Below are 25,529 nucleotides of genomic sequence, written 5' to 3' on the forward strand. Positions count from 1 at the left end.
CAACGGCCGTGCCCAGAGACCTAGGGGTAAGCGCCTACATCCTGCCTTTGCTGTAGAGCAACACATACTCTACTGGTGTGATGGACAGTCGGTCAAGCCTAGTAGTGTTACAAGGGACAACAACAGCTCAACAATGTGTTCAGGAGATCCTGCAGCAGCCACATTTGTTGCCCATCATGGCACGGCTTCCAAGAGGCATTTTCTAGCAGAACAATGCTCAGCAGCACATAGCAAGGGTGTCATAGAAACACCTCCACAACATTGCTAAACTTTCATGGCCTTCCTGGTTGCCAGATTTATTGCCAAAAGAACATATATGGGACCATCTGGGATGCCAACTTCAACAGCCTACGAGTTTGCATGGTCTAGAGCAGTGGTGGCGAACCTATGGCACGCGTGCCAGAGGCGGCACGCAGAGCCCTCCCTGCTGGCACGCGCCGCCATCGGCCGCTCACCACCTTAGTGAATGCCTGCAGGGGCCGCGGCTCCCCTGCTGACATTCACTCAGCGCTGCTATCTGTGCTGATGCCGGTGTGCACCAGGATCCTCCTCCCCCGTCCCCCGACGTCTCCTACTTTGGTTCCGCAAGAGCAGGGGGAGAAGGCATCCAACAGAAGCACACTGCTTTCAGTGTGCACCTGAGAGCAAGCAGGAGAGGAGCGGCGCTCCTACGAGGAGGAGGGGTAAGTATGTGGGGCAGGGGGCGGGTATTCTGACTGCTGGGAGAATCGCTGGGGGGGGGAGGGAGAGACATTCTTACTGCTGGGAGAATCGCTGGGGGGGGGGGGGGAGAGACATTCTTACTGCTGGGAGAATCACTGGGGAGGGGGAGACATTCTTACTGCTGGGAGAATCGCTGGGGAGGGGGAGACATTCTTACTGCTGGGAGAATAGCTGGGGGGGAGGGGGAGACATTCTTACTGCTGGGAGAATAGCTGGGGGGCGAGGGGGAGACATTCTTACTGCTGGGAGAATTGCTGGAGGAGGGATGGGAGACATTCTGACTGCTGGGAGTATTGCTGGGGGGGGGATGGGAGACATTCTGACTGCTGGGAGAATCGCTGGGGGGGGATGGGAGACATTCTGACTGCTGGGAGAATCGCTGGGGGGGGGGATGGGAGACATTCTGACTGCTGGGAGAATAGCTGGGGGGGATGGGAGACATTCTGACTGCTGGGAGAATCGCTGGGGGGGGTGGGAGACATTCTGACTGCTGGGAGAATAGCTGGGGGGGATGGGAGACATTCTGACTGCTGGGAGAATCGCTGGCGGGGGGGATGGGAGACATTCTGACTGCTGGGGGAATCGCTGGCGGGGGGGATGGGAGACATTCTGACTGCTGGGAGAATCGCTGGCGGGGGAGCGGAGGAATGACTACTGGGAGAATCGTTCGGGGGAGGCATTATGACTGCTGGGATAATCACTGGGGGGGAGGGGGGGCATGGTGACTGCCAAGAAAATCGCTGTGGGGGAAGGGGGGCATGCAGACTGCCAGGAGAACCGCTGGGGGGGAGCCATTATGACTGCTGGGGGAACCGCTTGGGGAGAGGGGGGCATTATTATTGCTGGTGGACAGCTGGGGGTGGCATTGTGACTGCTGGTGGACCACTGGGGGGGTATTATGACTGCTGGGGGAACTGCTGGGGGGGGGGGGGGAGCGGGCATTATTACTGCTGGGGGACCGCTGGGGTATGTCACTCTTATTACTAATGGGGGGGGGGTCACTATTATTACTGCTGTGGGATGTCACTATTACCGCTGGGGTATGTTTACATGCGGCAGAAATGGGCAGGGCTGTTTCAAAATAGACGGGGTGCAGATTTTGACTGCTTTTTAGATGCAGAAACGCTGCAGAATTTTCCACAGAAATCTCCGCTGAGGACATTCTGCAGTATTTCCGCGTCCAAAAAGCAGTCAGAATCTGCACCCGGTCTATTCTGAAACAGCCTTGTCCTTTTTATAATGACGGGGGTAAAATCATACATTGTGATAAGCCCCGCCCCCTGACATGTTGGCACTTTGCGATACATAAGTGGGTTTTGGGTTGTAGTTTGGGCACTCGGTCCCTAAAAGGTTCGCCATCACTGGTCTAGAGGCTCAGTTACAGAATATGTGGCCTGATATGCCACAGGATACTATATGGAATCTGTACGTCTCAATGCCTGCTCATATCTCATCTTGAATCCAAGCTAGGAGCAGCCAAACAGGGAACTAGAACCTCCCTTCAAGTGTTAATTTTTCTGCAATCAGTTACCCTTTTGTTCTGCGAATATAATCACATCAATGTACAATCGCACAAGTAAGGTAATTCAATTCTGACTTTTTTTTTTTTTTTAAAGGAATATATCATAAAAAGTAGTGAAACAAGAACAATGCATTTTTAACGTTAATTTATTGATAGAAATTTTGTTTAAACAATAAGGAAAAGTCCTCATTTTTTCAGATTTTTATTTTTGGCTTTTTCCAACCATTTCAAGCCAACTCCCAAAATCCCAAGCACTCTGCACACTCTTCTCATGCATGTCTGACCCTGAGCACACAACCTACCTACTGAACGCTCACGGCATAAAAAAATACAACAAACAAGGAGCTTTTTTATGCCAAAATTATATCTATTTATAGATATTTATATATATTTTCTCTTCGGCTATATATGACTTGAACGCATGTTCCTACAATACAACCTTAGGCAAGAGTTCCCAAGCATGAATCTAGGTCCCTCAATACTACAAAGAGTATGTGATTTTGGACATTATAAATATTGTGGGGGTATATTTAATTCAAATTGTGTACAATGATTACAATAAAAGCCAAACATGTGGAAAGGGAATTTGAACTGGTCTTGAGTCTTACATTCTTTTTACTTTTATGTGAAAATGAGAACTGCCATAATAAAGAGCCAAGCAGCAATTGCTCTTAGTTATTTACCACAAAGACAGTATCTATTGGTTGATATATGCTCACAAAAGAGCCTGACAGGTATCCTAGAAAGTGATCAAAATACACAATGTATTATGCAATAACCTTCAGTGAAATGATCCTCCCATAAGAGTATTTCCAATACTAAAAGTCAAAAGGTTTTAACAGTGTAAACCTATTTCTGAGAAACACAGAAGAATTAACCAGTGCATTATATTAATGTTTTGTAATTTTCCTTGGGAATGCTCCATGAAGTTAAAGCAACTACTATTTCCATGCTCTCAAACACACTTACTTTGATAATTTAGTATTTCTTGAGATTCAAGTAACTTAGATTTGGGGTACAAGAGGTGGCGGCCTACAATGGGAAAAACATCTGGGAATTTGCCTTAAGTATTTTTGATAAATTACAAAAGTGTTTACTATTCTCTCCTGTCCAGAAAAAGCTAGAATTTGTAACAATAGATTTCTTAACTTAAAAGCCTAACCAAAACTTGCCAATGGGTCCTGTGCTATGCCGTAGGGATCTCTATACAACAAGAGAGGTTAACAAAGAAATGCATTGTATGGCGACTTCCATAAAATTGAAAGCATAAAGCCTTCTTATTTAATGATCAAAATGATATTACATTTATTTGCCTATGTTTGTAGGCATGGAGCATAAGCATGTTATGTTTCCTTTTGAAACACCATTTGTATAGAGTTAGAAATTTCCTCCTTTATAAAAAAGAAACAAAAAAAACCCTCAATGCTAAAACACTATTTCAATAAAACGTTCTTTTGCAAACATTCTGCCACCAAAAGCTTTCATAAACTCAAGGCGATTACCAATAACCGCAACAAAACACAAAAGGCTAGGTTCACATGTTGTTGCCAAAATAGTGCTGATGTGCACAACAGCATGTTGTTTAGACTGCCTCTAAAGACAGTTTAAAATTTAAAGCAATATAATAAACTATGCAGTCATTAACATTCAAACTGCTTTTTGCAGCAGTCAGCTTGAATATATAATGCACCATGGGTGTGCCTGACTGCTCTGCAGCCACAACATGTGAACCAAGACTAAATGGTGAAGTCACATGGTGGTGCCAAACCAAACCTTCCTGTGATTGCCAATGGTCGTACGGAAAATCGTACAGTCACTTCAGGTGGGCAGGGTTTCAGCCGTGTGCGGTATCAGACGGTGTGTTTACCTTAATACAAAGAAACCATCTGATCATTCTAAACAGTGCTAAAAAAAATAAAGTAAAATAAGAAAAAGCTATGCACTGTCTTACAGGCTGAATGAATTACATGAATCAAGATCCAATTTCTGGACTAAAAGATCAAATTGCTGATAGCTTTGCTTTATGCAAATTGCAATGGTTTTAGAAAACTACATTGATCTTTTGCATCTGAACTTTAAACCATTTTTGCCCATTTGTTCTTGATAGGTGCGTAAAGTTTTTGCAACAAAACAACCCTCTTCAAAAAGGAGAAAGAAAGGCAGCACCCGGAATTGAATTCACAAGGTCATTAACACCACTACTCCAATATCATCTTCAGTAGGAATCTTGCAGATAATGTCCTATTTCAGGGAGTGAAAAATGGACAAAAGGCATTGGAGAGAAATAAAGCTTCTTTTTAGGAATCTCCAAAGGGGTAAGGCCCATGCACACCCTGCAAAAAAAAAAAAGTAACATTTTATAAACAAATGAAGGAATTGTATACAATGCCCCAGTTTTCTGCTGTAAAATAGCCATACATATTAGCAAACTGTAATGCCCACTGTACACGGGCGTTGCAGTATCCAGCGGCAGATCTCTACCGTGGGAGCTGCGGCCCAGGAGCAGGAGCCGGCAGATGGATCTCCGCTGTCAGCCTATCTGACAGATAGGCTGACCACAGAGGAGCGGCAATTCGCAGCAATGATTCTCTGCTCATGGACAGGGGCCGGCGCTTTCCATAGAAACACAATGTAAAACTTCAGATGGCGTGATTCGCCAGTGATTTACCATTGGCGGAATCACGCCCGTTGACAGGGGGCCTAACTGTGCAAAAATGGGCAACTGTTTTGACTTTCAAGCCACCCTACTCACATTTTAAACCTTTGCAATCCACTTTTGGATTTAGGGTTTCACAGGGGGCTTTCTCTTCCTGCCATTATACAATGGCCCCATCTGCTGGCTAGAGCCAGGACTGCGGTATGTGACATGCTGGAGAGGCCACCCAACTACAGAGCAGCCAGTAATCTACAGTACGAATACCCTGCTGGACGTCTTCCGACATCGGAGCTGTACAGCCTTCAATCACAATGTCTTTAGACGTCAGATAGTGGATTGGAAAGGGTTAAAAAGTGGGCAAGACATAATTGTAGGGTCAGAGCAAACAGCCGCTAATCAGATTATTTATATTACAAACTGATCATAAAAACAGGATTCCCTTGAGTTTAGAGATGAGCGAGCACGCTCGTTTAAGGCTGATGCTCGAGCGAGAGATCCCCCCCCCCCCCCCCGCATTTGCTCAGACCAGTGATCAGTTACTTGAGAAGACCGATGCTCGCTCGATCAGCCTTAAACGAGCGTGCTCGCTCATCTCTACTTAAGGTCGGTTACTAATTAGAACCCACATAGCACAGCAAAGGAGGTAGAGAAGGTAGAAGTGGACACTCTCCACTACATTATAGTTGCTGGAAAGCAGAGAATGCACTCACTTCTGTTTGGAGGGGGTCATAGTAATCAGCCTTTTATTTTAATGACACTTTAAAGGCAACCTATCAGATGAATATGCTGCCCAAATTGTAGACAGCATGTTATAGAGGAGGAGCTGAGCAGATTGATTTATAGTTTTGTGAGAAAAAAAAAATTAGTTTAACTTGTATTTTATTAATCTAAATCTCTGAGCTGAGGAGGTCCAGTGGGCAGTTTTATCATGACTGTGTATACAAAATAGCTGTCAATCACCAACAAGACCTCCCAGAATTGTAAATTCAGTTATTCAGATTAAAATACTAATATTGAATACTTTTCCACAAAGCTATACAATCTGCTCAGATCCTACTGCTCCATAACATGCTGCCTGCAGAATTGACTGCTTGCTGTGACTATACCCTATTGTGAATTCTGTGTTACCTATATACGCATTATCTTTAGAGATGAGTGAGCACGCTCGGTTAAGGCATGATAAGGTGACTGCTGAGAAGTAACAAGCAAGCATAAACCTAACATGATATTCAGTGGCCTGTGTGAAAACAGCAATATTCAAAAAGGAACTTTTTTTTCCAATATAGCAAGACTAAAAATTAAAAAGAAAATCAAAAATTCATAAATATATTTTGCATGAAAACTAGATTTAAATAAGTCACTTTCTGATGGCATGTCCCATTTGAAAAGAATTTTCACCTTTGAATACAATTTTATAATTCACATATACAATGGTGCTTGAAAGTTTGTCAACCCTTGTAGTTTTAGGTCAAATATAAGCAGAAATATGGAAAATTTTCATCAGTAGATAAAGAGCACCAAATTAAATAAATGAGTCAAAAATGATACTTGGTTATTTATTTAAGGAAAATGATCAAATATCACGTATAAGAGTGGAAAAAGTATGTGAATTTTTAAAATCCGTGGATAATTTGAAAGTGAAATTAGAGTCAGGTGTTTTTAATCAATGTGATAGTCAGATGTAAGTGGGGAACCCGTTTTTATGTAACCCCTTAGTTACACAGACTATTTGGACGCAAATGCGCAATGTTTTTTGGGGGGATTTTCATCCCCACTTTTCAAAGGCCTTAAAAAAAAACTTCTTTATTTTGCTGTATTTTTTTTGCATGGCGAGCTATAGTTTTCATTGGCACCATTAAAGAACAGGGATCTTCATACCATGTTTGTAGAAGTGTTTCATGCCACAAGCAAAGGAGATTTCTGAGGACCAAAAGGAGAAGAGTTGCCGATAAATAAATGACAGAGTCTAAAATTTTAGACTTATTTATTTGATTCAGGGGTTTTTATCTACTTTTATGACGTGTGAAAATCTGATATAGCTTTAGGTCGAATATAAGCAGAACATGGAAAATTCTGAAAGGTTCACATACCTGCAAGCACCACTGTACTAAAATGGTTTTGAAAATTTTGCACAAACTAGATTATCTTGATCCCAATTTACAACATGGGTTATATGCCACAATTGCACAGAGAACAGATGCACACTAGTTGAGATCACAGATTACTACACAATGTATTGTATGTAGATGACACTTTCCAGAAAGGAAATAACTAGGGCATGCTCTTTTCCTACAGTCATCAAGGAATTCTGGGAGCTCTCAAATCTGACACCTGCAGAATTGTGAATGAAGCTCTTGTTAGTCCTTATTATACAAGTCACTATTATATAGATTACTAGCTGATATACCCGGCTTCGCCCGAGTTAATTTGGTACTGGTGTTTATCTGGTGTTCACACGGAAAGTCTTATGAAGTCGTGGTTACTTTAGAGATACTGACGAAAAACATATGTTCACCATTTTGCATAGTTCTCTGCGTTACCCAGGAAACACCACGTGGAGGGAACCATGCGACGTTTCCTTCATATAAAATGACATCAGGAAGTGAGAGTATTAGATTACGTACATAAAATTTGGACGCTAATTCTTTTGCGCTTAGAATTGAATAATCGAGTTGGGACCCATTAGCTTTTCATATTTATGACACAATCAATGCTTGTGCCAAATTTCATGTTTCTATGACATTGAGAAGTGAGAGATTTGGATTATGTATGTAAAATTTGGACGCTAATTCTTTTGCGCATAGAATTGAATAATCGAGTTGGGACCCATTAGCTTTTCCTATTTATGACAATCAATGCTCGTGCCAAATTTCCCGTTTCTATGACACCGGAAAGTGAGAAAATTACATACCGCACGCAAAATTTGGACGCTAATTCTTTTGCGCATAGAATTGAATAATGGAGTTGGGACCCATTAGCTTTTACCATTTATGACATAATCAATGCTCGTGCCAAATTTCCCGTTTCTATGACACCGGAAAGTGAAAAAATTACATTCCGCACGTAAACTTTGGACGCTAATTCTTTTGCGCTAGAATTTAATAATCGAGTTGGGACCCATTAGCTTTTCCTATGTATGAGATAATCAATGCTCATGCCAAATTTCCCGTTTTTATGACACCGGAAAGTGAAAAAATTACATTCCGTACGTAAAATTTCGACGCCAATTCTTTTGCGCTAGAATTGAATAATCGAGTTGGGACCCATTAGCTTTTCCTATATATGACATAATCAATGCTCGCGCCAAATTTCACGTTTCTATGACACCGGAAAGGGAAAAAATTACATTCCGCACGTAAAATTTGGACGCTAATTCTTTTGCGCATAGAATTGAATAATCGAGCTGGGACCCATTAGCGTTTCCTATTTATGACATAATCAATGCTCGTGCCAAATTTCCCATTTCTATGACATTGGGAAGTGCGTGATTTAGATTAAGTACGTTAAATTTCAACGCCAATTCTTTTGCGCTAGAATTGAATAATCGAGTTGGGACCCAATTTCTTTTCCTATTTTGGAGATAATCTATGCTTGCACCAAATTTCATGTTTCTATGACATCGGGAAGTTGGAGAACTTTTGGCCAGTCAGTCAGTCAGTGAGGGCTTTCAGCTTTATATATATATAGATGCAACCATGTTAAAATCTGTATACTTTAAGTAGGTGCGCAGAAGGAGTTGCTACTTTCTGGAATAATGGTCAGGTCCCATTCTGACAATTTAGTAGACGGGTTATAAGTATACTAGCTTACCCGTCGCGCGTTGCTGCGAAGACAGACAGACAGACATTCATTCATTCGTTTTTATATATCTAGATAACAACCAATCACAGCGCAGCTTTCATGTTACCTCAGTGGTATAATATATAACAACCAATCACAGCGCAGCTTTCATGTTACCTTAGCAGTAAGAGAAATAACAACCAATCACAGCGCAACTTTTATTCTGCCTCAGCAATATAAAAAACTAGCTGATATACCCGGCTTCGCCCGAGTTAATTTGGTACTGGTGTTTATCTGGTGTTCACACGGAAAAGCTTATGAAGTCGTGGTTACTTTAGAGATACTGAGGAAAAAAAATATGTTCACCATTTTGCATAGTTCTCTGCGTTACCCAGGAAATACCACGGGGAGGCAACCATGCGACGTTTCCTTTATATAAAATGACATCAGGAAGTGAGAGAATTAGATTACATACGTAAAATTTGGACGCTAATTCTTTTGCGCATAGAATTGAATAATGGAGTTGGGACCTATTAACTTTTCATATTTATGACATAATCAATGCTTGTGCCAAATTTCCCGTTTCTATGACACCGGAAAGTGAAAAAATTACATTCCGCACGTAAAATTTCGACGCCAATTCTTTTGCGCATAGAATTGAATAATCAAGTTGGGACCTATTAACTTTTCCTATTTATGACATAATCAATGCCCGTGCCAAATTTTAAGTTTCTATGGCATTGGGAAGTGAGTGATTTAGATTACGTACGTAAAATTTCGACGCCAATTCTTTTGCGCTAGAATTGAATAATCGAGTTGGGACCCAATTACTTTTCCTATTTTGGAGATAATCTATGCGTGTGCCAAATTTAATGTTTCTACGACATCGGGAAGTTGGAGAACTTTTGGCGAGTCAGTGAGTGTCAGTGAGGGCTTTCGTCTTTATATATATATAGATAGCAACCAATCACAGCGCAACTTTCTTGTTACCTCTGCGGTATTATATATAGCAACCAATCACAGCGCAGCTTTCATGTTACCTCAGTGGTATAATATATAACAACGAATCGCAGCACAGCTTTCATGCAACCTCAGTAGTATAAGTAGCCACCAATCACAGCACAGCTTTCATGTTACCTCGGCAGTATAAGAAATAGCAACCAATCACAGCACAGCTTTCATTTTACCTCAGCATTCTCAATATCCAGCAATTGTCTTGTGATACGTTCGGCGGATGCATCATTTTGTAGTTGAACACGCCTCCCGTTGCTCGTAATGCCTTTTGCTTTCATGCTTGAGATGGAAATCAAACCATCTTTGTCTGGGGGGCATAACTGTCGACGATGCTCGTACGCGCGGCACCTATCGTAGGATAGTTGTACTATGCCTATAATCTTCCCAGGAGTGTACTCAGGAACTTCCCAAAGTCTCATGGCAATTGGATGAATGGTGTAGTAATGCATAAAGGACAGACAGACATACATTCATTTATATATATCAGGAAGTGAGAAAATTACATTCCGTACGTAAAATTTGGACGCTAATTCTTTTGCACGTAGAATTGAATAATCGACTTGGGACCCATTAACTTTTCCTATTTATGGCATAATCAATACCCGTGCCAAATTTCAAGTTTCTATGTGAGAAAATTACATTCCGTACGTAAAATTTGGACGCTAATTCTTTTGCGCAATGAATTGAATAATCGAGTTGGGACCCATTAGCGTTTCCTATTTATGACATAATCAATGCTCGTGCCAAATTTCAAGTTTCTATGACATTGGGAAGCGAGAAAATTAGATTCCGTACATAAAATTTGGACGCTAATTCTTTGGCGCTTAGAATTGAATAATCGGGTTGGGACTCATTACCTTTATCTATTTATGACATAATCATGGCTCGTGCCAAATTTCAAGTTTCTATGACATTGGGAAGTGAATTAGATTCTGTCTGTCTGTGTGTTTGTCCTTTATGCGCTACTACACCATTCATCCGATATTTTTCAATACAGAACAAGTTACTAATTGCCCTTTTCCTCACAATAACCTCTACATAGATTACTGGCGAGAGAGATATCGCCCCAGGATTCATGGCCTGATATCGCTCTTGCAATCCATGGGAAACTCCTGGATGCGAGGCTTTTTCATGTAAAAACAGCCTCGCATCACTCTGGGGGTTCACTTTATCCTATTGCTCTTAATAGGGGGGCAGCAGTGGCGGCCCTATTGAAAGCAATAGGAGAAGATCACGCTCCTCTGCCACTGCTGTGACAGGGGATTCCTTCATCCCCGCGGGGAGTCCCCCAATCACTGAACACCGTGGGGATGAAGGAATCCCCTGACACACCTGTCACAGCAGTGGCAGAGCAACACAATCTTCTCCCTATGTTTTCAATGGGGCTACCACCGCTGCTGCCAGCCCCATTAACAACATGGTGAAGCCCCTGGATGTGACAGCATCCAGGGGTTTTACATCCAAGGAATCCCCTGCTGCAGCTGTCACAGGAGCAGGGGATAGCAATCCTCTCTCATTAGTTTCAATGGGGCCGGCGCTGCTGCTACCGCCCCACTGGAGACAATGGGTGATATTGAAAAAGAATGGCCATGCTGCGATTTTGCCCCCCCCCCCCCCCCCCTTCGCTGGAGTGAAAACATTGTAAATGAGAATGAAACCATTGAAATTCATTAGTTTCATTAGTTTTCACTCACACTCGCATCGCAGGGGCCCTTAAGCCTCCCCCTCTGCAATCTATCCAAAATGCGATTTTAACATTAGAAAGTCCTATTATAAACCTTCTCGCTACAAAATCATGCATTTTTTTTCTGAGAAAATCGCGTGTAGCAGCGAAGCAATGCTACATTTTTCTCAAGAAAAAAGCATCACTGGCGCTACAAAATCGTGTGTATATAGCAGCGATTTTGTAGCAGCGATATCGCTGTTGCCCATGTGGAAGAGGCCTAAAAAATGGCTGTCTTTTTTTTTGTTATTAGGCATTTAATAGATTTTCTATATTTCAAAATTTTAGCTTTCAATCATGTAAAATTTTCAGATTTGGTGGCAACGTTTTATTTTATTTTTTACAGTAGGTCCACAGCAGAGCACTACTACAGAGATAGTACTTTGATTCTCTCCGGAATAACAAAACAATAACTTGTCTGTGAGTGAGTTACATGCTCCGCCCCTGATCACTACTGTGACGTCACGCAGGTCCTAAACCATATAACATTCAGAGCCTGAAGGCAGCAGTGTGCTGGCAAGACCTGTGATGAGGTCTCTGTCGTGTGATCAGTCACTAGCTCTTAGCTCTGCCCCCTGATCATGACGGTGATGTCACAGATCCTAAACCAGCATAGACCAATGAACAATGTACATAGCAAGCAATGGAGCCTACGGCAGCATGAATTAAGGCAGTAAAAAAATTCAGATCTTTATTTCTCCACACAGACAGTATCAGCAATACACATAGTATATATAGCATAAAAACACCCCCTCTACCAATCACCACATGGACATGTGATAAGATAAACCACATGTGTGGTAGCACAGGTAAACCTCCCCTTCAGGAAGTATTTCTTCAGAGTTAAAGGATGCCTGAAGTGGTCACCTCTTAAGAGGTTACCACAACACGAGCATCCTAAATAGGGAAAGTTGCCATTTTTCAAAGGTTGAACCGACTCGCCCATTGGATGTATCAGGGGTGTACCAATCTATCACGCAAATTATGGCTCCTCTTATAGGCAATCATCGGGGATCTAGAAAACTCTGTAATATTGTTACAGCATTTACCAAATCAGCGGGCAGTATTTCTGGAAGAGGTTTTTAACTTTTCGAATTTCAGGACTATAAAAAGATACAAGAGGAATTTGTGCTTCTTTTTGTGACCGGATCTTCTCCACTAATAGCTCCTCCTGAGTCAGCCTCCTCACTTTTACACATGTATCACTTAGCAATTGTGTTGTGTAGCCTCTATTCTCAAATCTTTCCTCATTTCTTCGAGGCGAGTGTCTATTGTCACATCATCCATAATACGTCGGACACAAAGCAATTAAGACCAAGGGAGCGATTCAATCATTTTCCTTGGATGATTGCTGTTGTAGACCAGAAGACAATTTCTATCAGTCGTCTTTGTGAATAAATCAGTTTTAACTATTGAGCCAACAACAGACACTCTCACATCGAGGAAATGGATAGCCTCCCTAGATGATGTCATGGTGACTTCAAGTTCCAAATAAATCATATTCAGAAACGTGTGGAACTCCACCAGCTCAGAGTTAGTACCCTTTCACAATACAAAGATATCATCTATATATCGATACCAACAGACATGTTCCCAGTTAACAAATGAATAAATATGGTCCCCCTTATAAATGCGCATGTAAATGTTAGCCCATGTTGGACCCCATGGCGGTACCCTGTCGCTGCTAGTAGTACACCCCCGCAAACACAAAGAAATTATTTGCGAGGATGTACTCCAGCAGTGACAGGGCAAACTGCTGGCAAACCACAGAAAGTAAAAGACTCAAGGTAACACCTGACAGCCGATAAGCCCCTCACGCGTGATGGATGTGTACTGGACGTGTATGGAAATGTCACCAGATACATAGAATCTGACACACTGTGGTTCCTGCTTTTACGTAGGAAATTCCCTGTGTCTTTGACATAGGATTGTGACCCCTCTGAAAAATTTTTAAGTATCCTATCCAGGAAGAGCACACTATTGCTGAATAGCGAGTCACAGCCTGCCACAATGGTTCTGACCAGTGGTTTTTGTAGACTTTTGTGGATTTTGGGCAACGCGTAGAACAGCCAAGAATTTTTGTAGATTGCGGTAACACCTTCCATATGCGCATCATTAAGCAAGATTCTCAGCTGTGTTTGTTATATGGATGTTGGGTTGCTGCTTAATTTTTCATAGGCTGTTTCATCAGATAGTTGGCAGTAGATCTCATCATAATAATCCTTAGTATTCATAACCACCACTGCCTTGCCTTTATCTGCTGGTTTCAATACTATAGATTTATTATCTGCCAACCTTTTAATAGCCCGACACTATTCTGCAGTTAAGTTAGACTTCGGTTTCTTCCTTTTTCTAGATATTTCAGACTTTAGTTTATCAACATCCCTCTGCACAATAGTAGCAAATGTCTCATTAGCATTATTAGAGGGGGGAGGTATAAATGTACTCCTCTTGCGTAGTCCAACCTCACAGATTTTAGACTGTGCAACAGGAGCCCCCACCTTGGTGGAAAAAAAATGTTTCAATCTAAGATTCCTAAAGAATCTACGTAAATCAAAGTCAAGTTCAAACCAATCGGTGGTATTGGTAGGACAAAACGGCAAACCCTTAGCTAACACAGATACTTGAACATCTGATAAGATTTTAGAGGATATATTTACCATAATGTCCACATTTAAGTTCTTTTCCGAACGGGTAGTAATTGCTTGTTCAATGACCGTGTCATGATGTTCGCAGATTATCTTACGTGTCCTGGCATGTTTCTTTCCACCTCTTTGCTGGATATTTCTGGGGCCTCCTTTCTTTTTGTTCTGGTACCTAAGCCATGGCCTAAAAAATATCCACTATTATCACGAATCGTTGATGCATCATCTGTGGAATTCGACCCTGCAGGGAATAATCCAAATCTTGTCCTCTGTCGAGGTTGGCGTTTCCCTTGGCGGGTTCTCTTAGACCCATTGTCATGGACTCCCATTTCTCTCATTGTGGTATTCTGCCAAGTGAAGGCGCGATTATTGCTGTAGTCGTCCATGTCGCTGAACCACTTTACAAGCTTTATATCCTATAATTCCCCTTTATGATGTATCAACAAATAAGATTTATTCTTATAAAATAATTCCCAGTCCTGTGAAGTCATGGTTTCCAACAATTGCTTTTCTATATCAATAATCCTCTTCTTACACATCTGAATCTCCACTTGCAAGAATTCAATGTTTAGAAGAATTATATCAAATGAAAACATGTTCATAATGGTGACAAATTTTGCACAAAAAGCTGAATTATTCAGCATGAGTGTGGGGCATATGTGGGGTCTCAAACCCCTTGGTATCCGTCTTGCCCTAAAAATACTCACTCAACGTGGTCAGGTGGAGTGTCAATGAAATTTCCTGCGACGAAGGTGTTCAGCAGAAGGCACACAAGAAGGAGCTGTCACAATTGACCCCCGCAAGGATCCTATGGGCATCCTCCTCGGTATAGGTAAACATCATGGAGGATCCTGGTGCATCAGCCAGGGGATAATCCATCATGGAAGTCCACTTAAATGGTGCACGCTCGTGGTAGTCCAGCAATAGACTAGAATATGCAGAAAGGTATAAAAGCAGCACTCACTTTAAACCCACAAGGGCAGGACTAGAAAAGAAAATGACGAGTATGGAGGCTTGCACCAGCATAGTCATAGACCATAAAAGCACAATTCTGACAAGAAAAAACGATTTACCAATCCCAAAACACTATATCGAACAGAAGTTGATTGCACCTTATGCTAGGTGGGTATTATTTATATGTTCCATTTCTATAGAGAGTACTTTGCCCTTTAATAGTTTTATCTGTAACAGGCAGTATTTAACATCTATGTTTAATATGTTTTTATTCAGGTTTTGCATATTAACACACGTACAAAACATAGTGCAAAAAAGGGAAAATAAGGCAATTATTTGTAACAAGCCTCTGTGGGCTAAGGCAATGAGATTGATAGAAAGAAACTAGTGCAACAAAATTCAACAGACCAAATCAACATCTGCTTTTCTCTTTTGTGGCTCCCTAGATGTGGCCCACTGTGACAACGTGTCATTGTGTCCAGTATGGTCCCGTGTCTTGTTTGAGTAGCTCAGTTCACAGCTGATTGTACTTATCATTATGAAATGTCCAGTAATGAAAACACTCAAGGGAACAAACGTAACTAGGGGGGATAGGATGAGAGATAAAGGAGAGAGAAGAGGGGGACGGGAAAGAAAGATTTTATGGGAGTTGAGTTGTGGAGGGGTAGGGGGGAAAGGGGGGCCAGCCCGCCAAGACTCACCTCAGGTTCCCCAGCTGGCTCCAGTCATATCTCTCGAGACATTACGCCATGTTTCCGGGTTGTACCCCATCACCATCCTACCGCTACTTGGAACTGTGGTAAGTCACAGTACGCATTCCATGTTGCCCAAGCCTGGACGCCGTGTCCCGGCCTTTCGGCTCCCTCATCTCCCATCTCTTCCATGCACATCAGTTGGTTTAGTTCCTGAACAAACTCCAAGATAGGAGGGGTTAAAGTGCTACGCCAGTGGCGTGGGATAACTGCTCTCGCTGCGGTAAGGAAATGACGCAGCAGACCTTTTTTGATAGAGGCGAATGGACCGGGGATAATCGACAGTAGTGCCATCTGCGGGGTGGCCTCCACAGTGGAGTGCGATGCATCTTCGTAGAGTTCAAAGACTTTGCTCCAAAAGGGTTTAATTCGTGGGCAATTAGCATGGTACCATGCCCGGACCCACATCTCCAGCACTCTTCGGGGGTCAGGGGAAAGATGCGATGAATTGTGTCAGGGCATCTGTACCACCTTGAAAGGAGTTTGAAGTTTTTCTACTGCGCTGCACAGGATAGGGGTAGTTTATGTGCGAATGTGAAGGCCCTTTCCCAATCGGAGTCCTATAGTCCTTCCGCCAGCTCCCTCTCCCAACTCCCTGTGTAGCTTGGCAGGCCCGGCGTGAGCCTATCTAGAATGATTCTATAGTCGGGAAAGGACCCGATCCGGGGGTTCGGATCTCAGAAATAGGTCCTCAATAGGCTCAGGGGGGTTCCAGGATGTGAGCGAGTCTAGTTGGGCTCTCCAAAACGAGGCCAACTGCAGGTATTCCATCCAGAGTAGTTTCTGGTCTGGGCGGTATGTCTGAAGGTCATTAAAGGACGGGAGGCCTCCAGTCCCCATGATCTGACAGCATCTGATATCCTCCTCTGCTCTCCATCCCACAAAGCTCTGTCTCTCGCATCCTGGTGGGAATGCGGGGCTGTGGAATATCTGAGTCAATGCCCCTTTGCGAAGTGCCACATCTCCCTTGGTCATCTGTCTGTCCCATGTTTCTATGCAGTTCAGTGTCATTGGGGTGTGTGGCAGAGTCGAAGGCCTGGCTTCTTTTTTTTAACCAGGGTAGTAACCGCAGGTGGGGCCATATCAGTGCCGCTTCCAAACCAACCCACTGTTTTGAGTCTGCACGATGATGCCAGTCTATCAGCCTGGTGAGAACCGCAGCTGAGTGGTAAACTTTGAGGTCTGGAATACCCACTCCTCTCCTGGATTTAGGGCACGACATAGTTCTGTAACTAATACGGCTACATCTTGTTCCCCACACGAATCTGCAAAATACCCGATGTATCTGTTTGAAGTATTGGGTCAGCAGTTTAGTCGGAAACATCTGGAATAGGTATAGGAACCTTGGGGTCCCACGTCAGTACTTAACATCTATATGTATTTCTTCCCCTATATATGGATATACATGAACAGAGATATCTATGAGGGACTGACCATGGTGCGTTTTATATACCTTGCTGTGGGACGGCATAGATATTGGGCATCAAAGGCATATAGTTGTAGGGCTTCCATGGATGTTGACTAGTGATATGTTCCTCTCCAAATGGTAAATAGAGTCTAGCGCGACTGGGAGCTTTCGCGCATGCGCAGTTTCCCTGCGGGTCTCTAAGCTGTGATATCACCATTTTCTCGTGGGATGTTTGTGTACACCTGCGCATGTTTATACATGAGGTCGCTGTAAGATTGATCCATGCTGGATGGAACACATTTGTAAGATGCATTGCTTTTAATTATATGTTAATCAGTCTGTGTATACCACATGTATGTGAGTATATTGATTTCAGCTGTGTCATGTGTAATGCGATTGGTAAAGGGTCTGTTTTTACGCTATATATACTATGTGCATTGCTGATAGTACATTATACATGACAAAGACCTATTCATAGGTTGAAATGTCGCCACTGTCTGGAGGAATAAAGATCTGAATTTTTTTTAGGTCCAGGTTCCTATTTCTATGGCTCTGAATTTTTTCTAGTCCAGTCCTTGTGGATTTAAAGTGAGTGCGGCTTGTATACCTTTCTGCATGTAGCAGAGCCGTGGGGTGCTGTGTCACGCGCACATAGCAGAGCCGTGGGGTGCTCTGTGTCACGTGCACATAACAGAGCAGTGGGTGCTCTGTGTCACGCGCAAGTAGCAGAGTAGGTGATGTCATCACAGGACCTAAAAAAGCAGCTGTGTGCTTACAACTTCAATCTCTGGTACTATAATTTCCTAATAATTACTATTAATATTTATCACAAGCCTCTAGTTAATCCCTATGATGCTTTGCTTCCGTCACTTCATATCAAACTGGAGCTGAAGAAACACTTTATATAAAAAGGATACAGACAATTTTGGCCTAGTATTTTTGCTCTTAACTCCATAAAGACAATTTCCATTTCCACTTTTCAAAAGCCATAACTTTATTTTTTTGTCTACAATGAGGGATTGTTTTTTGTGTGGCAAACTGTAGTACTTTTATTAATACCATTTTTGAGGTACATGTAATGAATTTTAAAACTTATTTATTGGAGGGAAGGGGGAGAATGTTTTTTATTTTTTACATCATTGCATTTAAAGTCGCATAACCTATTTTTCCATGGAAGCAGCTCGGGGAGGGCTTGTTTTTTGAATGACAAGCTGCAGCTTTTACTGGTATCATTTTGGGGTAAATACAGCTTTTTTAAAATCACTTTTGTCTTTTTTGGGAGAAAGATAAAACAAAATAAGCAATTAGCCTCTTTTTTTAGGTGTGCTGTAGGTTTTTTGCCATCCAGAATCAATTGTGTGTTCAATTTTTTGTACAGGTCGTTATGGATAGGATACCTAATACGCAGGATTTTTTTTTTAAATATACAAAACAGGGAAAAGTGCGCAAAGAGTGTTATTTTTTTTTACATGTTTAAACACTTAATTGTCATGGCAACCCATAGTCTCTCCGTAATAACACTGTGGGGTGCCCATAATGTGACAGAGGGAGCACGCTCCCTCTGTCAACCCTTTCATGCCGCAATGTACATTGATCATAACATGTAGGGGGATAAGAGTGGGGATCGCAGTTCTCATCAATCCTCGCTATCGCAGCCGGTTAGTTTACACCCTGTTGCGTTAAGTATCATGCACTTAGAATGTAAACTTACGTCCTGTGGCGTTAAGGGGTTAAATGAATAATTTTTTTAAAATAAGTGATGCAAAACTCAAAAAAGATAAAGGAACTACTGAGTGACTGTTTTTACAGAAAAAATAAATGGGAAGGAATTCACAGCATGGCAACATTCAAATCCATCGAGAGGGATTTCTAGGGAACCACAAAGAGGGAGACTATCAACAGCCTTATCAAGACCCTCTCAAGAACTATAAAAACGTCTTGTGCCAAAATGACCTTAAAAATGTAGTTCCTAGACCAGTGGTGCCGAACCAGTGGCACGGGTCTCCGTTGGCCGCTCACCACATCAGTGAATACCTGAATACCGGCAGGGGCTGCTGCTCCCTTGCCGGTATTCCCTCACTGTACTGTCACAGCGCACACTGTGACATTCGTGTGCAGCCAGGATCCTCCCCCCCCCCCCCTCCGACATCTCCTCTTAGGTTCCGCAAACCTCTTAGGGGGAGGAGGCGTCTGGCAGCACACTGACGTCACAGTGTGTGCCAGGATCATCATGGAGCAGAGGAGGGGCGGAGCTTCCACGAGGAGGAGGGGGTATGTGGGTCTCGGGGAGTGGGGTGCCACGATATACTGGGGGCCGCTGTGGGGTGTCACTATCATGCTGGGGGCTGCTGTGGGGGTGTCACTGATACCGCAGAAGCCGCTGGGGGTGTGTGTGTGTCACTATTACTAGGGACCGCTAGGGGTGGGGTCCCTATTATCACTGGGGCCGCTGGGGAGTTACTATTACTGTTGGGGGATCACTATAAATCGCTGGGCCCGCTGGGGGGGGGGGGGGGGTTGGGGGAGAATCACTATTACCACTGCGGTAGGTTTACATGTGGCGGAAATGGGCAGGGCTGTTTCAAAATAGACAGTGCAGATTTTGACTGCTTTTTGGATGTGGAAATGCTGCAGAATTTTTCACAGAAATTTCCGCTGAGGACATTCTGACATATTTCCACATCCAAAATCTGCACGTTGTCTATTTTAAAGCGGCCCTGTCCTTTTTAGAATGACGGGGGCAAAATCATATGTCATGACTAGCTGATATACCCGGCTTCGCCCGAGTTAATTTGGTACTGGTGTTTATCTGGTATTCACACGGAAAATCTTATGAAGCCGTCGTTACTTTAGAGATACCGGGAAAAAAATATGTTTACCATTTTGCATGGTTCTTTGCGTTACCCAGGAAACACCACGTGGAGGTAAACATGCAGCATTTCCTTCATATAAAATGACATCGTGAAGTGAGAGAATTAGATTACGTACGTAAAATTTGGACGCGAATTGTTTTGCGCTTAGAATTGAATAATCGAGTTGGGACCCATTAACTTTTCCTATTTATGACATAATCAATGCCCGTGCCAAATTTGAAGTTTCTATGACACCAGAAAGTGAAAGAATTAGATTCTGTACTTAAAATTTGGACGCTAGTTCTTTTGCGCTTAGAATTGAACAATCAAGTTGGACCCATTAACTTTTCTTATTTATGATATAATCAATGCTCGTGCCAAATTTCAAGTGAGAGAATTAGATTACGCACGTAAAATTTGGACGCTAATTCTTTTGCGCATAGAATTGAATAATCGATTTGGGACCCGCTAACTTTTCCTATTTATGACATAATCAATGCTCGCGCCAAATTTCAAGTTTCTATGACACCGGCAAGTGAGAGAATTAGACTCCGTACGTAAAATTTGGACGCTAATTCTTTTGCGCTAGATTTGAATACTTGAGTTGGGACCCATTAGCTTTTCTTCTTATGACATAATCAATGCTTGTGCCAAATTTAACGTTTCTATGACACTGGAAAGTGAGAGAATTACATTCCGTACGTAAAATTTGGACGCTTATTCTTTTGCGCTTAGAATTGAATAATCGAGTTGGGACCCATTAGCTTTTCCTATTTATGACAATCAATGCTCGTGCCAAATTTCAACTTTCTATTACAGCAAGGCAGATAAGAAACCTCAATGATTACCAATTGCTGTTGGTTCTGGCAGAAGGACAACAGGAGACAAAAAAAGAAAATGAACTATTTTTTGCTCCTACAATTTTATTTTTTATGGTCCTTTCATATGAAAGCATATACTAATATAGTATTTCTACCTTTTTTAACACTAATTCTATAGCTAGAAAGAAAAATACTGTAGTAAATTACAATTTGAAGCTCAGCTTGAACTTGGCATTTAATAAAACAACATCTGCTAAGATGTGTAAATATTAAAATGTATATATGTATATTGAAATACAGTAATACACAAAAATCTGTACATGATGGAGATTTTCTAAACCTCTAAGAATTCAGCACCCCAAGATTCAATGGGAGAAAAAAAGTATTTCACCGATATTATTAGAAAAAAAAAAAGTTTATAATTGTTGACTTGCGTAATTTGAAGCTCCCACATGCAAATCTTTTCCTGAGCTGTGCCAGTTCTCTGAAACGCACTATCCCAGATGAAGTAAATCGTTAATTTTCACAGGTTTAGGCCGCTCTTTTACACAGTTAAGAAACTCGCATGATATTTCTATAAATACAAACCTCATTCCTCATTAACAAGTGGGATATTGGGCAGAATTTGTTGAGCGATATCGCGCTCGCCTATGTGTAGGTAGCCTTAAGTGAGTCTAATAGTCTAAGAGCCAAATAATATTTGTGGTTGGGATGACAAATATTTTCGCTGCCATCTGGAGCTCTGCATTAAAGGGGTTGTCTCACGAAATCAAGTGGGGTTATACACTTCTGTATGGCCATATTAATGCACTTTGTAATATACATCGTGCATTAAATATGAGCCATACAGAAGTTATTCACTTACCTGCTCCGTTGCTAGCGTCCTCGTCTCCATGGTTCCGTCTAAATTCGCTGGCAGCTTGCTTTTTTTAGACGCGCTTGCGCAGTCCGGTCTTCTCCTTTCAGCACGAGCCGCTTCAGTGTGCTCTGTACCATCCTCTGTTAGAGGAAGGTGCAGAGCTGTCCCGAGAAGCCGCCCAGCTGTCCCGCCGCCCAGGTAAGTGATGGGCCGGGGGGGGGGGCTGCCGCTGTGCCGGGGGGGGGGGGGCGTCGCTGTGCCTGGGGGGGGGGGGGGGCCCGTCGCTGTGCCCGGGGGGGGGGGGGGGGCTGCGCCGGTTACCTGCTGCCTGGCGGTGGGTGACTGTGTGCCGTGGTCGGCCGCGTTCAATCCAGGGGTCCGGTCGGTGGCTGCGGGACGTCTGGTTGTCAGGGAGACACAGCTGGTAGCGTCTCGGGAGCGCGCACGTCGGGCTACAGCAAGCGATGGGAAAAGAGCTGGCGGCCATCTTGGGAAACCTTTTATAAGTTGCTGAAACGCTGGAACTGTAAGTACAAACCAGCTAGAAAAGTCATTTACAGGGGGGCTTAGTAATGTATGCTTAATTAGGGGGACTGGGCAAAAAAAAAATTCACTGCTTCCTCGAGACAACCCCTTTAACCCTTTTCTTGCTAATCATGCATGTGCCATATTCTTGCAGGGAGGTATTTCAATAAGCAAATATATATAAGAAATGTCCTTGCTACTAATAGCCATACTTTAGGCTGTGATGTCGCTGGAGGTTTGTTTTAGGCCTCAGTCAGACCGGCATTTTTATGTGCGCATGTTACTTGCGTTTGCGATCCACATCTATATAGAACCAATGCTTTTCAATGGCAGCAGTCACATGTCCGAATTTTACATGCGCATGAAATTCCCACTGACAAAAGATAGAACATATAGGTGGCAATGGACATGGTCACACATTTTTTTTTCGCAATTTTTTTTTTTTTTTTTAACGTGTGAATAAACACCTCTCTGATTGAGCCCTTAAAAGCCAAAAATCTTGCCTTAAAAAAAAATGGCTTGGTGATCCTCTGGCACTTAAAACCAGCAGTATATGGATGCCAAGATGGATTTTTTTCAAGAAGCAGGAAATCCTAGGAGACAAGATCATACCTTCAATGAGAAAGCTAAAGCTTGAGTATCATTAGACCTTCCATTAGTACAATGATCCAAAGTATACCTCAAAGTCCACAAAGGCTTGGTTTTGGAAGTCGCCCTGAAAGATTCTGGAGTGGCTGTCACTGCCACATGGGTAGGTGTTTATAATCAAATTCATTTGATTAATTCACTGTTTAGAGCCTAGAATTTCAGTTTTTACATAGAATTGCAAAATTCGATTCTGTAGCTTGGGATGGCGGGTGCAGTACTGCGCTTTGGAAAGAAGCAACTTGCTGTGTCCCCATAGACTGTCCTATAGATATTCAGTAGAGGCAGTGTACCAATGCTTTGGGACAATTTGAGTGGGCGGGCTGGATGCTGTAACCAATCCAAGGGAGCAGAAGTGCAGACCGTCACTGTTAATATGCAGGGTAGTGGAAAACACAGACTGGGTGTCAGTTCAGCAAACGCACAGAGGGAAAGGCGTGGATACCGCAATCACCGTAATTCCCTTATTAGGAAACATCCAAAAAAAAAGATGGAATCTACTGAATTATCTGGAAAGACAGCTATATAATGACCATTCATAACTCCTTCATTTCACTTGCTTTCTAATGTCCTGAAATTTACAATGCAAGAGTTTTATCAAAACAGTTCTTGGCGCAGCACCAGGAGGAGGTGGTTTAGCAGGAACTCTAAGAGCCTTTTCCACAGCCATCCCTCAAATAATTCTTTGGATGCAATCCTTTTCTAGAACCCCCACCAGTCGCTAATTTTTTCTCATTAGTCTGTTTTCCACATAATCTGCTTTAGGGTGCATTCAGATGACCGTATATCGGCCGGGTATTCAAGCCGGCCGATATATGGCATGTCTTTCTGCAGGGGGAGGAGGCTGGAAGAGCCAGGAGCAGTGCTCTGAGCTCCCACCCCTCTCCACCCCCTCTGCGCTATTTGCAGTGAGCGGAGGCGGGACGGGGGCTAAGTTGCGGGAATTAGTTCCGCTCCGTCCCGCCTCTCCTCATTGAAAATAGTGCAGAGGGGTGGAGAGGAGGCAGAGAGGGGGCAGGAGCTCAGAACACTGCTTCCGGCTCTTCCAGCCTCCTCCCCCTGCAGAGAGAGACGCCGTATATCGGCTTGGCGTGAAAACCCAGCCGATATACGGTCGTCTGAATGCACCCCTCACAATGTAAAGCATGGATAGACTGCTCGCATTTACTAATTGCATCCTGCATAGGAACAGTTTATTAAAACCAATCTCTGCTTTAATCCCTTAGTGACCAAGCCTGTTTGCACCTTAATGACCAGGCCAAATTTTGAAAATCTGACATAAGCGCCGTAAAGGTTTTGCTTATCCAAGTGATTCGGACATTGTTTTTTTGCCACATATTGTACATATTTTGAAATATGTCATTTTAAAGACAGGATTCTTTTCTATAATGCACATGCTCCCCAAAATGGATACCCCGTTTGTCTTGCGTTCAGAAACATACCTGTTGTGGCCCTAATCTTCTGTCCGTATGCACAACAAGGCCCAAACTGAAAGGAGCAGACAGTGGCTTTCAGAGCAGAAATTTTGCTTGAAGGTACTTTAGGCCCCATTGCCCACTTGTAGAGCCTTGAGCGGCCAAAACGACAGAGAACCCCCACAAATGACTATTTTGGAAACTAGACCCTTAAACTCATTCAGGGGCGTACTGCGTATTTTGACCCCACAGTTTTTGAATGAATCTAAGCAAAGCAGAAGGAAAAAAATTACGATTTTGTTTTTAAATTTTTTTTTCGCAATTGTCATTTTAAAAAGTTTTTTTTTACTCCACATATATGAATGGATCCTCCTGTTTGTCCGGTGTTCAGAAACATACCCATTGTGGTCCTAATCTTCTGTCTGGATGCACAACAGGGCCCACACTGAACAAAGCATCAAGCTTCAACTGTTTTTTTCTTTTACGTGATCGCCATTGAATAATGGTGATCACGTGACCAGAAACTGCTCACTGCAGTCCTCGTTTACTGCTCCAGGTTGTCGGCTACCTTGAGTAGCCAGTGGCAAGGTTGGAGGAGTGTTTAAACTAGGGATTTGGGGGGAGGGCAAAAAGGGCAGGCAGTATAGATGATGATCTGGGACCTAGTAATGGGAATGGGGGTCGAGCAGGGGGTGGGGTTACAACAGTTAGAACTGACAGAGCAGCCAATAGTATCATTAGTAGCACAATGAATAAAAAGAACAACCACCATATAAATTGTAAGGCAACAAATGTAAGAAGTCTGATCAGTAAAGTGGGTGAGCTTGAACCGAGAAGGACTGATGCAAATTACGACATAGTGGGAATAACAGAAACATGGCTTGATAAGTGCAATTAGACTGAGTTTAGAGGGTTACAATCTCTTCAGACGAGACCGTGGAGAACGGAAAGGGGGAGGGGTATGTATGTACGTTAAATCCTACTTAATGCGAGGCTACAAGAAGATATAGGTGCAGGAGATGAACACGTGGAATCTCTGTGGGTAGAAATACAGGGGAAAAAAATAACAAAAGGCTTATCTAAAGGTTATCTAAAGGCAACCAAAAAACAACAGAAGAAACTGAAATCTTATTATTGAGACAAATAGAAGGTGTCAAATTGCAATAAAGTAATTATTATGGGGGACTTTAATTATGCAGATATAATATGGGGAAAGAAAACCTGCAAAATCTCAA

General features: G+C 42.7%; 1 protein-coding gene across 2 annotated transcripts in view; it reads right to left on the reverse strand.

Moving 5' to 3' along the window:
- Positions 1-2,375: 2,375 nt before the first annotated feature.
- ILRUN (inflammation and lipid regulator with UBA-like and NBR1-like domains) overlaps positions 2,376-25,529 on the reverse strand; it is a 139,107-nt gene continuing 115,953 nt past the window's right edge. For both annotated transcript variants that reach the window (XM_066608867.1, XM_066608859.1), the window contains exon 5: positions 2,376-4,578. In XM_066608867.1, the coding sequence (XP_066464964.1) occupies positions 4,543-4,578 (36 nt within the window). In that variant the 3' untranslated portion in view covers positions 2,376-4,542. The remainder of the gene's footprint in view (positions 4,579-25,529) is intronic.

Source organism: Eleutherodactylus coqui, chromosome 1 (genome assembly GCF_035609145.1).
Source record: "Eleutherodactylus coqui strain aEleCoq1 chromosome 1, aEleCoq1.hap1, whole genome shotgun sequence".
Taxonomy (NCBI): Eukaryota; Metazoa; Chordata; class Amphibia; order Anura; family Eleutherodactylidae; genus Eleutherodactylus; species Eleutherodactylus coqui.